This window comes from Oryctolagus cuniculus, chromosome 3, assembly GCF_964237555.1.
Source record: "Oryctolagus cuniculus chromosome 3, mOryCun1.1, whole genome shotgun sequence".
Taxonomy (NCBI): Eukaryota; Metazoa; Chordata; class Mammalia; order Lagomorpha; family Leporidae; genus Oryctolagus; species Oryctolagus cuniculus.
This window is the reverse complement of record NC_091434.1, coordinates 38459366-38473199: the sequence shown is the minus strand read 5'-3', so window position 1 is coordinate 38473199 and position 13834 is coordinate 38459366. Positions and strand designations below refer to the sequence as shown.

At 37.6% G+C, this 13834-nt stretch overlaps 1 protein-coding gene across 12 annotated transcripts in view; it reads right to left on the bottom strand.

Annotated features, from left to right (window-relative positions):
* C2CD6 (C2 calcium dependent domain containing 6) overlaps positions 1–13834 on the bottom strand; it is a 200151-nt gene that overhangs the window by 55726 nt on the left and 130591 nt on the right. For all 12 annotated transcript variants that reach the window (XM_051849266.2, XM_051849268.2, XM_008258970.4 and 9 more), the window contains one exon: positions 11232–11315. In XM_051849266.2, coding sequence (XP_051705226.2) covers positions 11232–11315 — 84 coding nt within the window. The remainder of the gene's footprint in view (positions 1–11231; positions 11316–13834) is intronic.

Genomic DNA, 13834 nt, shown 5'->3' with positions numbered 1-13834 from the left:
TCTCTTATTCCCACTCTTATCTTTAACAGGGATCATATTTCAGTTAATTTTCAACATTTAAGAATAACTGTGTATTTTTTTTTTATCTTTTATTTAATGAATATAAATTTCCAAAGTACGACTCATGGGTTACAATGGCTTCCCCCCCCCATACCGTCCCTCCCACCAACAACCCTCCCCTTTCTCACTCCCTCTCCCCTCCCATTCACATCAAGATTCATTTTCGATTATCTTAATATACAGAAGATCAGCTTAGTATACCTTAAGTAAGTATTTCAACAGTTTGCTCCCACACAGAAACATAAAGTGAAAAATAATAGATGATTTTTTTTTAAATTATGATGAAATCAGATCAGACCTATTGTCATGTTTAATTCCAGTGAGAGTCAAGTTGGGAGTTGAAAATTTCTTTCTTTCTTTCTTTCTTTTTTTTTTTTTTTTTTTTTTTTTACAGAAGATCAGTTTAGTGTACATTAAGTAAAGATTTCAGTCGTTTGCACCCCCATAGAAACACAAAGTGAAATATACTGTTTGAGTACTCGTTATAGCATTAAGCCTCAGTGTACAGCACGTTAAGGACCGAGATCCTACATGAGGAGTAAGTGCACAGTGACTCCTGTTGTTGACTTTACCAATTGACACTCCTGTTTATGGCATCAGTAATCTCCCTATGCACCAGTTATGAGTTTCCAAGGCTATGGAAGCCCCTTGAGTTCTCCGACTCTTATCTTGTTTAGACACGGTCATAGTCAAAGTGGAGGTTCTCTCCTCCCTTCAGAGAAAGGCACCTCCCTCTTTGAAGACCTGTTCTTTCCACTGGGATCTCACTCACAGAGATCTTTTTGCCAGAGTGTCTTGGCTTTCCATGCCTGAAATACTCTCATGGGCTTTTCAGCCAGATCCGAGTGCCTTTAGGGCTGATTCTGAGGCCAGAGTGCTATTTAGGACATCCGCCATTCTATGAGTCTGCTGAGTATCTCACTTCCCATGTTGGATCACTCTCCCCTTTATTTATTCTATCGGTTGGTGTTAGCAGATACTAGACTTGTTTATGTGCTCCCTTTGACTCTTAGTCCTTTCATTATGATCAATTGTGAACTGAAATTGATCACTTGGAGTAGTGAGATGGCATTGACACATGCCACCTTGATGGGATTGAATTGGAATCCCCTGGTATGTTTCCAACTCTACCAATTGGGGCAAGTCAGCCCGAGCATGTCCCAAATTATACATCTCTTCCCTCTCTTATTCCCACTCTTATGTTTAACAGGGATCACATTTCGGTTAATTTTCAACACTTAAGAATAACTGTGTGATAATTACAGAATTAAACCAGTCATATTAAGTAGAACAGACAAAAAAAAATACTATGAGGGATAATGTATTAAGTTGTCCATTAGCAGTCAGAGATATGCTGATCAAGTCACCATTTCTCATAGTGTCGATTTCACTTCAACAGGTTTCCTTTTTGGTGCTCGGTTCGTTGTCACCGATCAGTGAGAACATATGGTATTTGTCCCTTTGGGACTGGCTTATTTCACTCAGCATGATGTGTTCCAGATTCCTCCATTTTGTTGCAAATGACTGGATTTTGTTGTTTCTTACTGCAGTATAGTATTCTAAAGAGTACATATCCCATAATTTCTTTATCCAGTCTACCGTTGATGGGCATTTAGGTTGGTCCCAGGTCTTGGCTATTGTGAACTGAGCTGCAATAAACATTAGGGTGCAGACCGCTTCTTTGTTTGCCAATTTAAATTCCTTTGGGTAAATTCCAAGGAGTGGGATGGCTGGGTTGAACGGTAGGGTTATCTTCAGGTTTCTGAGGAATCTCCAGACTGACTTCCGTAGTGGCTTGACCAGTTTGCATTCCCACCAACAGTGGGTTAGTGTCCCATTTTCCCCACATCCTCGCCAGCAACTGTTGTCGGTAGGTTTCTGCATGTGAGCCATTCTAACCAGGTTGAGGTGAAACCTCATTGTGGTTTTGATTTGCATTTCCCTGATTGCTAGTTTTCTTGGACATTTTTTCATGTGCCTGTTGTCCATTTGGATTTCCTCTTTTGAAAAATGTCTATTGAGGTCCTTGGCCCATCCCTTAACTGGGTTGTTTGTTTTGATGTTGTGGAGTTTCTTGATCTCTTTGTAGATTCTGGTTATTAACCCTTTATCTGTTGCATAGTTTGCAAATATTTTTTCCCATTCTGTCAGTTGTCTCTTCACTCTCCTGTTTCTTTTGCAGTACAGAAACTTCTCAATTTGATGCAATCCCAATAGTTGATTTTGGCTTTGACTGCCTGTGCCTCCCGGGTCTTTTCCAGAAACTCTTTGCCTGTGCCAATATCTTGAAGGGTTTCTCCAATGTTCTCTAATAACTTGATGGTGTCAGATCATAGATTTAGGTCTTTAATCCATGTTGAGTGGATTTTTGTGTAAGGTGTAAGGTAGGGGTCTTGCTTCATGCTTCTGCACGTGGAAATCCAGTTTTCCCAGCACCATTTATTGAATAGACTGTCCTTGCTCCAGGAATTGGTTTTAGATCCTTGATCAAATATAAGTTGGCTGTAGATGTTTGGGTTGATTTCTGGTGTTTCAATTCTGTTCCATTGGTCTATCCATCTGTTTCTGTACCAGTACCACGCTGTTTTGATTACAACTGCCCTGTAGTATGTCCTGAAATCTGGTATTGTGATGCCTCCAGTTTTGTTTTTGTTGTACAAGATTGCTTTAGCTATTCGAGGTCTCTTTTGCCTCCATATGAATTTCAGCGTCATTTTTTCTAGATCTGAGAAGAATGTCTTTGGTATCCTGATTGGAATTGCATTGAATCTATAAATTGCTTTTGGGAGAATGGACATTTTGATGATGTTGATTCTTCTAATCCACGAGCATGGAAGATTTTTCCATTTTTTGGTATCCTCTTCTATTTCTTTCTTTAAGATTTTGTAATTCTCATCGTAGAGATCTTGAACGTCCTTGGTTAAGTTTATTCCAAGGTATTTGATTGTTTTTTTAGCTATTGTGAATGGGATTGATCTTAGCAGTTCTTTCTCAGCCGTGGCATTGCTTGTGTATACAAAGGCTGTTGATTTTTGTGCATTGATTTTATATCCTGCCACTTTGCCAAACTCCTCTATGAGTTCCAATAGTCTCTTAGTAGAGTTCTTTGGATCCCCTAAGTAAAGAATCATATCGTCTGCAAAGAGGGATAGTTTGACTTCTTCCTCCTCAATTTGTATTCCTTTAATTTCTTTTTCTTGTCTGATGGCTCTGGCTAAAACTTCCAGAACTATGTTAAATAGCAGTGGTGAGAGTGGGCATCCCTGTCTGGTGCCAGATCTCAGTGGAAATGCTTCCAACTTTTCCCCATTCAATAGGATGCTGGCCGTGGGTTTTTCATAAATTGCATTGATTATATTGAGGAATGTTCCTTCTATACCCAATTTGCTTAGAGTTTTCATCATGAAAGGGTGTTGAATTTTATCGAATGCTTTCTCTGCATCAATTGGGATAATCATATGGTTTTTCTTGTGCAGTCTGTTAATGTGGTGAATCACATTGATTGATTTGCAAATTTTGAACCATCCCTGCATACCAGGGATGAATCCCACTTGGTCTGGGTGGATGATTTTTCTGATGTGTTGTTGTATTCTATTGGCGAGAATTTTATTGAGGATTTTTGCATCTATGTTCATCAGGGATATTGGTCTATAATTTTCTTTCAGTGCTGCATCTTTCTCTGGCTTAGGGATTAAGGTGATGCTGGCTTCATAGAAAGAATTTGGGAGGATTCCCTCTTCTTCGATTGTTCTGAATAGTTTGAGAAGAAATGGGATTAGTTCTTCTTTAAATGTCTGGAAGAATTCAGCAGTGAATCCATCTGATCCTGGGCTTTTCTTTTTTGGGAGGGCCTTTACTACTGTTTCAATTTCTGTTTCAGTTATGGGTCTATTTAGGTTTTCTATGTCTTCATGGTTCAATTATGGTAGATTGCATGTGTCCATGAATCTATCCATTTCTGATAGGTTTTCCTGTTTCCTGGCATACAGGTCCTTGTAGTAATTTCTGATGATTCTTTTTATTTCTGTGGTGTCTGTTGTTACGTTTCCTTTTTCATCTCTGATTTTATTGATTTGGGTCTTTTCTCTTCTTTTTTTAGTTAGTTGGGCCAATGGGGTGTCAATTTTGTTTATTTTTTCAAAAAAACAGCTTCTCGCTTGGCTGATTTTTTGTAGTGTTTTTTTTTTGAATCAATGCTGTTAATTTCTTCTCTGGTTTTAATTATTTCTCTTCTCCTACTAGATTTGGGTCTGGTTTGCTGCAGTTTTTCTAGGTCCTTGAGATGTGCTGAAAGCTCATTTATTTGGTACCTTTCCAATTTCTTGATATAGGCACCTATTGCTATATACTTGCCTCTCAATACTGCTTTTGCTGTATCCCATAAGTTTTGATATGTTGTGTTGTTGTCTTCATTTACTTCCAGAAAGTTTTTGATTTCTCTTTTGATTTCTTGAATGACCCAGTGTTCATTCAGGAGCATGTTGTTCAGTCTCCATGTGTTTGCATACTTTCTGGGGTTTCCTGAGTTGCTAATTTCCAGCTTCATTCAGCTGTGGTCTGAGAAGCTGCATGGTATGATTCTAATTCTTTTAAATTTGCTGAGACTTGCTTTATGGCCTAGTATGTGATCAATCCTAGAGAAGGTTCCATGCACTGCTGAGAAGAATGTGAAGTCTGTAGATGTAGGGTTGAAAGTTCTGTAGCTATCTGTTAGATCCATTTGGGCAATAGTGTCGATTAAATCTGCTGTTTCCTTGTTGATCTTCTGTCCGGATGATCTGTCTATTTCTGAGAGTGGAGTATTGAAGTCCCCCAGTACTATTGTATTGGAATCTAAATCTCCCTTTAAGTCCCTTAACATATCTTTTAAATAGACCGGTGCCCTGTAATTAGGTGCATATACATTTATAATAGTTACATCTTCTTGTTGAATTGAACCCTTAATCATTATATAGTGTCCATCTTTGTCTCTCTTAACAGTTTTTGTATTAAAGTTTATTTTGTCTGATATTAATATGGCTACACCTGCTTTTTTTTTTGGTTTCTGTTGGCATGGAATATCTTTTTCCAACCTTTCACTTTTAATCTGCATGCCTCTTTGTTAGAGAGATGTGTTTCTTGTAGGCAACAAATAGTTGGGTTGTGTTCTTTGAGCCAATCAGCCAAACGGTGTCTTTTAACTGAAGAATTCAGACCATTCACGTTTAATGTGACTATTGGTACATAGTGACTTTGCCCTGCCATTTTCCCAGAGATATTTTCTAGTATATGCTTTGAGCTTCCCATGCTCTTTTACTGGTAGGTGTTCTTCCTTTCCCTTCTTTCATATTGATGGCCGTGTTTCTGTGTTTCTGAGTGTAGCACATCTTTAAGTATCTTTTGCAGGGCCGGACGAGTGGCCACAAAGTCTTTCAATTTCTGTTTGCTATGAAAGGTCTTTATTTCACCTTCATTCACAAATGAGAGCTTAGCAGGATATAATATTCTGGGCTGGCAATTTTTCTCTCTTAGCACCTATGCTATGTCTCGCCATTCCCTCCTAGCCTGTAGTGTTTCTGATGAGAAGTCTGCTGTGAGTCTAATTGGAGATCCTCTGAGAGTAATCTGACGTTTCTCTCTTGCACATTTTAGGATCTTTTCTTTATGTTTCACTGTGGTAAGTTTAATTACCACGTGTCGTGGTGAGGATCTCTTTTGGTCATGTTTATTGGGGGTTCTATGAGCTTCCTGTACTAGGATGTCTCTGTCCTTCTCCAAACCTGGAAAATTCTCTGCTAGAATCTCACTAAAAAGGCCTTCTAATCCTTCCTCTCTCTCCATGCCTTCAGAAACTCCTAGAACTCGAATGTTGGTTTTTTTAATAGTATCCTGTAGATTCCCAACAATATTTTTTAGATTTCTAATTTCCTCTTCTTTTCTTTGGTTTGACTGTATGTTTTCCTGTGCTCTATCTTCTAAGTCCGATATTCTCTCTTCTGCTTCACCAATTCTGTTTTTAAGGCTTTCTAATGTGTTTGTCATTTGATCTATTGAGCTCTTCATTTCATTTTGATTTCTCTTCACTATCACACTTTCCTGTTCTACTAGTTTCTGAGTTTCATTTTGATTCTTCCTTAAAATTTCATTTTCATGAGAGAGATTTTCAATCCTGTCCAATAAGGATTTCTGTCGTTCAAGGATTTGCTTTTGAAAACTTCTAAATGTTCTTATCATAAATTTTTTGAAATCCGTATCTTGCATTTCTTCTATCTCATCATCTTCATAATCTTGGTTTGGGGTGTTTTGTTTATTTGGAGGCATCATAGTGTCATCATTGATCTTGTTCCCTCGATTTCTGTGTTTGTTGCTTGGCATAGTTAATTCTTCTTTCGTCACTGTACTTTTTTTTTTATTTTATTTTATACTATGTCCGTGTTAAGTGGACTGCCTGCTGTTGGAGGAGCCCTGGAGGCTTGAGATGGGTGTTCTGAGAGCTCTGCTTGGTTCTTCCTGGTTAAGGGTGTGCAAAGGTGACGCCCTCAGGTTACGCGTGGTAAATCTCTCTCTATTTATTTATTTATTTATTTATTTTATTTATTCAGGGGGTAAGTAATACCGCACGGCACGGCTGTGCAGAATTGATGGTATTTAGCTTCCGATCTCTGGCTTCTACCCAAAGAGTCTGTGCAGGCTCTGTTTCTCCTCTGGACTCCCAATGGGTTGCCTAGGCTACTGAATTGTAGTGACTCAGTTCCTTAGCTCTCCCCTGTTGTTATGTAAATCCAGAGAGGGGGCCTGCTCTTTCTCTCTTGCAAACTCTTGGAAACTCTTGCAAGCCTTGCAGCCTTGCAACCTTTGCAAGGTTGTCGAAGAGAGAAACCCCCCCCCCCTTTTTTTCCTTCTCTCCGGTAGTGAGTCTGGTGCACTTTCCGGCTCCCCTCTAGATTCTGACCACCGTTTCCCTGCCAATGTCTCGGGTTATTGAGCTCACCTCCCTTTCCAGCGCCGATGTGTGGACTCGGAGCCCTGGGCATCCCAACTCTCCCCGCTGGTGTCTGTGTGACATGCACTCCCCTTCCTGCACTGGCGCGCAGACGCTGCGGCTCCCGCGGCTCGGCTTCCAAGCGGTAGGCGACCTTGTTCTCCCAGTAGGTCCTCCGATTCACAGCCACTAAATCCAGAAGAGTTTCCTCTGCAATTTTTTCCTGGTCCTTTTTCTGAGGTTACCGTAACTCCACTTTTATTAAACTAAATTTTCCTGGACTATCAGTGCGCGCCCTCACTATTCTGCCATCTTGGCTCCGCTCTCTGAGTGTCAAATTGTTAAGTCAACAACAGGAGTCACTGTGTACTTCTCATGTGGGATCTGTCCTTAGTGTGCTGTCCAATGTGAAGTAATGCTATAACTAGTACTGAAACAGTATTTTACACTTTGTGTTTTTCTGTGGGTACAAACTGATGAAATCTTTACTTAATATATACTAAATTGATCTTCTGTATATAAAGATAATTGAAAATGAAATATATATATGTTTAAATATATTTCAATTCTAAAATTAACCTTTACTTTCCATATATTCCTTTTGTGTTGCCTGGTTGTTTATTTGTCCATTGGTATGTTTGTTTGTGGTCTAGCCTTCCACATATATTAGTTTATATAATCAAAAAGGGTAATTACAGAAAATTTGGTAAATGTAGAATGGTATCAAGAAAAAAGTACAACCGAATCTTGATTACACTGAGATAACTTATGACAGATAACTTCTGACTTTAAAAAAAAATGTTCTGCCATAGAATGGGTAGTTAAAAAATTTAGATAAAACTCAATGAACAATTTTGTAACTAACTTTTTTCACTTAACCTTTTTGTATGATCACTTCCCTATGAAGCACTGTTTTGATGTTTCATCTTGAAATGTGACTATTGAGTATTTTGTCTGATAAATATGAAGGCACTTCTCTATTTTTAGGTTAGCTGGGCTTCTCCCCATTTTCATCATATAAATAATACTTCAGCAAATTTCTTTGTATGCATCTTTATGTTTTCCTCTGATTATTTTGTAAGTTAATTCTTATAGCCAACCAAATTCTGTGTTGTGGAAAAACTGATAAAAATGTAAAGATGTTGAAGTCCATACTAATTTAAACTTCAACCAACACCTGCTTTACCAAGCTTTTGACAATAATTTGTTTAAGACTTTGTATAAAGGGAAAGTAATAAGCATTACACTTTATTTTTTAAAAGGTATTAAGCTGATTTTTTTACTAGTTTTGCTACTGTGAATTACTGATTTACATTTTTGCCCAATTTTACATTATACTTCTAATTTTTTTATTGATTAAGACTTTTTATTCTAAGTTGAGGATGTTAACCCATTTTTCCAGTTGTTTGCCTTATATATCATTTTAACTTTGATTATTTTATGTATGAAATGAATCTGTGTCTTTTATTTTGCTTAGTTTTATCTCCCAATCAGCAAGATCTATTAATCTGGATTTACCTCTACTGTTTTAATGATTTTATTTATTTATTAAATCCTTAATATACCCAGAGTTGTTATTAGGGTATGTTGCAAGTAGGATTCTTTTGCTTGTTTCTCTAAAGAAGGAGTCAGTGATACCAGAATCAGTAATACATTGATGGTTTATCTTGCTATTGATTTAACTGCACCATTTTTACTCAAGATTGATAACTTTGATCACATAAAAGAATTTAAAATTAACCACAGGTATTTTACTATAAGGCAAAAAGCTTAATGTTTCATGAGTATCTAAGGGTTTTATTTTATGCTAATAATACAGTTATTCATGTACCAAACTTTTAAAATTTGACACACAATAAATTGTACACATTTAACGTGTACAACTTGGTAAGATTTGACCTATGTAATTTCCAGGAAACTAGCACTCCTCAAGTTTTTTATGCCCTTCTGGTTAACTTACTCCTGTACCATTTTGAAATGACTTTCTTTATTCCTCGAAATATTCTTTACTCTGAAAATTATTTTGTATAACATAAGCATAGCTACCCGGATTTTTTTTTATTAGTGTTAGCATCAAATGTTCTTAATCTATTTGTGTCTTTCACCTAAAGTACTTTTGTTTAAGGCAGTATACAGTTGGGTTTTGTTGTTCTATTCAATGTGGCAATTTCTGTCTTGTAAATGTGATATTTATACTACTTATTTATGTATATTAGGATTATTGATGTGGCCAGGTTTAGATCTACTATACTGCTATTTGTTTTCTATTTGTGCTGGTTTTTTGCACTATTTTTTCAATCACCTTTTATAATTAGTTGAATCAGGATGCATTTCTTGAATCAGGATTCATTTCCTTGCAGTCAGTGATATACTGGGTGACTATAGCTACAGTTCAAACAGGTCTTTGTGCAGCTCATTCCAGTAGCAGATCGGAGTGTCCATATTGTGCTGAGGCAGTCCTGGACAGTGAGTCCATGCAGAATGCCTGGAGCCCTATCCTGAAATAATTCTTCCCAGAAAGGTCTGTGGCCTGTGATAGGAAGGGTGGCCTCAAAGATGTCTGAGATGCCCTTTTCCTCATCGTCTTAATGATTAGAACAAGGCTTCCCTTTATCTAAGATCATTTCTTTAGCAATGCATAGTTCAGCTGAACCTTTTCATGTTTTTTTCTTTTTTCAGTGTCCAGGTTGAAAATTTTCCAAATCTTCCTGCTTTGTCTCATTTTGCTCCTGAATCTCACCATAGATCTTACTAAAAATGGCAGATAATACTCATGCTGAAGCTTGAATGCTCTGTTGTTTAAAAATCTCTTCTACCAAATGAACTAGCCCATCACTCTTAATGCTGACACTACAGAAAATCTTAGAGCATGAACAGAATGTAGCCAAGTCCTTTGCCATGATGTAACAAGGGTGACGTTTAGTCCAGTTTCTAATGAATCTTCATTTGCATCGGCATTCTGGTCATGACCAATTTTCCAGTCTCTAAGATTCTCTAGCCCTTCCCTACTTGCTCGTTTCATTCTGAGCCTTCACCAGAATTGCCCATAATGCTATTTACATCATTCTGTGCTTTTCATAGACAGATATTTCAAAGTCTCCAAAGCTGATTCCCTCACCCGATTCTAAAATCACATCCACATTTTCAGATACAGTAACGACCCTACTCCTTAGTAACAATTTTCTGCACCACTCAGCTTTTCATTACTGTAACAAAGTATCCGAGGCTGAATCTTTATACAGAAAAAAGATTGTTTTTAGCTCTCGGATTTGGAGAATGAAAGTCCAAGATCAGGTAGTCCCATTGATTCAGCTTTTAGCAAGGACCTAACAGTAGATAGTGTCACAGTACATGTGGGTGTAAGAGGTCATATTACTATATATAGAACACCAGAAAGATAAAAGTCGCATAATCCCCTTCAAGAGCATGCCCCTAATGACCCAAGGACTTACCATCAGCTATCCACATCTTAAAGATCCCATTACCCCTTATATAACCATGCTAGGGACCAAGCCTCAAACACATGAACCCTTAGGATACAAATCAAATCATTATCCAAACATTAGGCATCAGTTTGGAAAATAAGTGACTTCATCCCAGTATTATGTCTTCCAATCCATGAACATATCTCTTCATTAATTTTGTTCAATAATCTTTTATGGTTTTTTGGGATTGAAGTGTAAATTTTTTGTCATATATTTCTAGATATTCAATACTTTTGATATGATTATATACTATTTTTAGGACTTTTTAGCTCTTTGTAGCTAGAATAGACAAAAATAACTACAATTTACTTTCTATCCAAAAATGTTTCTAAACTAACTTGTTAATCCTAATACTTCATCAGAATTATTTTTTGGTTTTTCTATATATACAATCATATCAATCTTAACCAATTACTAGTCTTACTTCATTTCCAAATCCTCTTTTATTTTTCTTGTCATACTGCATGAAATATTAATTCTAGGACAATATTGATTTAAAAAGTGATAACAGGCTTAGATAAACCCTTCATTAGATTAAGGCCATTCTGCTCCATTCCTGATATTCTAAGAATTTCTGCTACAAATGATTTTTGACTCTTAAATAAAAGTTTTTTTCTGCATCTATGCAGTTTATAGAAAATACATATTATTAATTTAATTGACTTTTTAAAAATTAAAGCACTATTTTAGGCATGGCCTGGCCAGCACCTAGCAGGGAGTGGTACCTGAGAGCTATCCTGCATGATCCTGGATGGACTTTTCTTCCTCTGTGAGACTGCTCCTCCCCAATCTTGCTGAGGAATTCCATCCTAGAAGACAGACAAGGGAAATGAGGTTGTGGAAGTAAGGCAAATAGGAGTTAGGAGTAAGTAGAGGAGGTTCCCTGCTGAGAACAAGGAGGATTTTATTATATCATAATTTCTAAACAATCTGAAGTCACTCTGGCTAGAAAATGGGACAACAAAAGGATAACATTTTTCTTTAAAAAAAAAAACAACACTGTCCTTGGGGATGGTGTTGTGGCATAGCGGGCATAAATGTGCCCATATGTGGCATATATTGGCATCAGTTCATGTCCCAGCTGCTTCAGTTCTAATACAGCTCCCAGTTAATGACCTGTGTTTGGGTCCTTGCCATCCATTTTTGAGCTCTGAATGAAGCTCCTGGCACTTGGTCTCGGCCTGGCCTACTCCTGGTTGTTGTGACCATTTGAAAAGTGAACCAGCCAGATGCAAGACTTCCTCTCTCTCCCTCTCTCTCTGTAACTTTTTCAAATACATAAATAATTTTTTTAAAAAAGAATTAAGATATATTGACATAATAGTGTTTGCAGACATAAAGGTGTTTGTAACATCTTCTTATGATGTTTAAAATCTATAGATCTGTAAAATGCCTTTTTAATACTTGATGTTATTCAGCAGACTCATAGAATGGCAGATGTCCTAAACAGCACTCTGGCCTCTGAATCAGCCCTTAAGGCATTCGGATCTGGCTGAAGAGCCCATGAGAGTGTTTCAGGCATGGAAAGCCAAGACACTCTGGCAAAACAACAACAACAACAACAACAACAACAACAACAACAACAAACCCTAACTGAAGGATCTCTGCGAGTGAGATCCCAGTAGAAAGAACGGGCCATCAAAGAAGGAGGTACCTTTCTCTCAAGGGAGGAGAGAACTTCCACTTTGACTATCACCTTGTCTAAATAAGATCGGTGTTGGCAAATTCAAAAGGCTTCCATAGCCTTGGCAACTCATGACTAGAGCCTAGGGAGACTACTGACGCCATAAACAACAAGCGTGTCAAATTGTTAAGTCAACAACAGGAGTCACTGCGCACTTACTCCTCATGTGGGATCTCTGTTCTTAATGTGTTGTCCAATGTGAATTAATGCTATAACTAGTACTGAAACAGTATTTTACACTTTATGTTCTGTGTGGGTGCAAACTGATGAAATCTGTACTTAATATATACTAAATCAATCTTCTATATATAAAGATAATTTAAAATGAATCTTGATGTGAATGGAATGGGAGAGGGATTGGGAGATGGGAGTTTTGCGGGTGGGAGGGAAGTTATGGGGGGGGGGAAGCCATTGTAATCCATAAGGTATACTTTGGAAATTATATTTACTAAATAAAAGTTAAAAAAATACTTGATGTTATTAATAGCTTCTATTTTTCTTTGATTATTTGTTCAAGAGAATTAATAGTTTTTTTAAAAAAACTTTTTATTGTATTGATCACTAGTGTATATTTTTCTATTAATTTTTGATATCTTCATTATTTGTTTTATCTTAATCGTTTAATTTACTACTGATGTGGCCATTCTGGAAACAGAATGGAATCCGCATAAAATGTGATACAAATGTTGGGATTGGTGGTGCCACAAATACACCAAGTAGGTGCGTAAGTGTTTACATTTACATAATTGAGGTCTCAGGGGAAGCAGGGTAGGTCTTTCAAGGGACTTCCAAATGGTTTAAGAAGGGGGGAAGAAGACACTTGCTAAGGTTTTCATGACAGCTACAAGGAGGGGCTTGTATAAGACCTTACAGATAAGAGGTCTGTGTGCCAGCATCAAAGAAAAGAACACCCAAGTTTTCTTTTGTTTCCCAAATGTGGTACAGAAAGGGAAGATGTGTGTGTGTGTGTGCATGCATGTGTGTGTGTGTGAGAGAGAGTGTTTTGTTGAATGCCTCGTCAAAGAGCCTATGACTGTATTTTGAGATGTAAAATGAGTGCCTTAATGAAGCACTGTATTCTGGCTTTAGTATGTGCAGAGACATGTGGATTTTTAATTTGTATCTTGGTAGCTGTAAGGAAAGAGATGCTCAGAGTTCAATACAATAAAAAGGGAAACCCTAGACAAGGAATTTTGTTGCCATTGGCCATACTAGATGACTGGCTTATTGGCGATTACCCAAGAGTCTGTAAAAATGTGCAGATGGGACTTAGTGTCAACCAGGGCATGCAGTGAAATGATGACTGCCAGAATTTTAGCAAACTATGCTGACTCTTGGATCTCATCCTACACCAGAGACATTCTGATGAAGAGATCAAAGCAGTAGCTCTCCAGAATGTTCCATCACATGTCATGGTGACAATGCCATCCATAAGCATAATAATTCCCATTCTTAATCATTAACCCAATCCCCAAATAATGGCTTCTATACAAATAGTTACTGCTCTTCCTCTACACAGGTGACTGCCAATAGCGCCACATATTGCACAATTCAGGGTCTTTCATGATGAGAGACCTACAGAATGTGGGAAGTTCCTGACTGCAGCATAAGACCCACTGGTGACAAAGTAAGAGCCATTCCCCT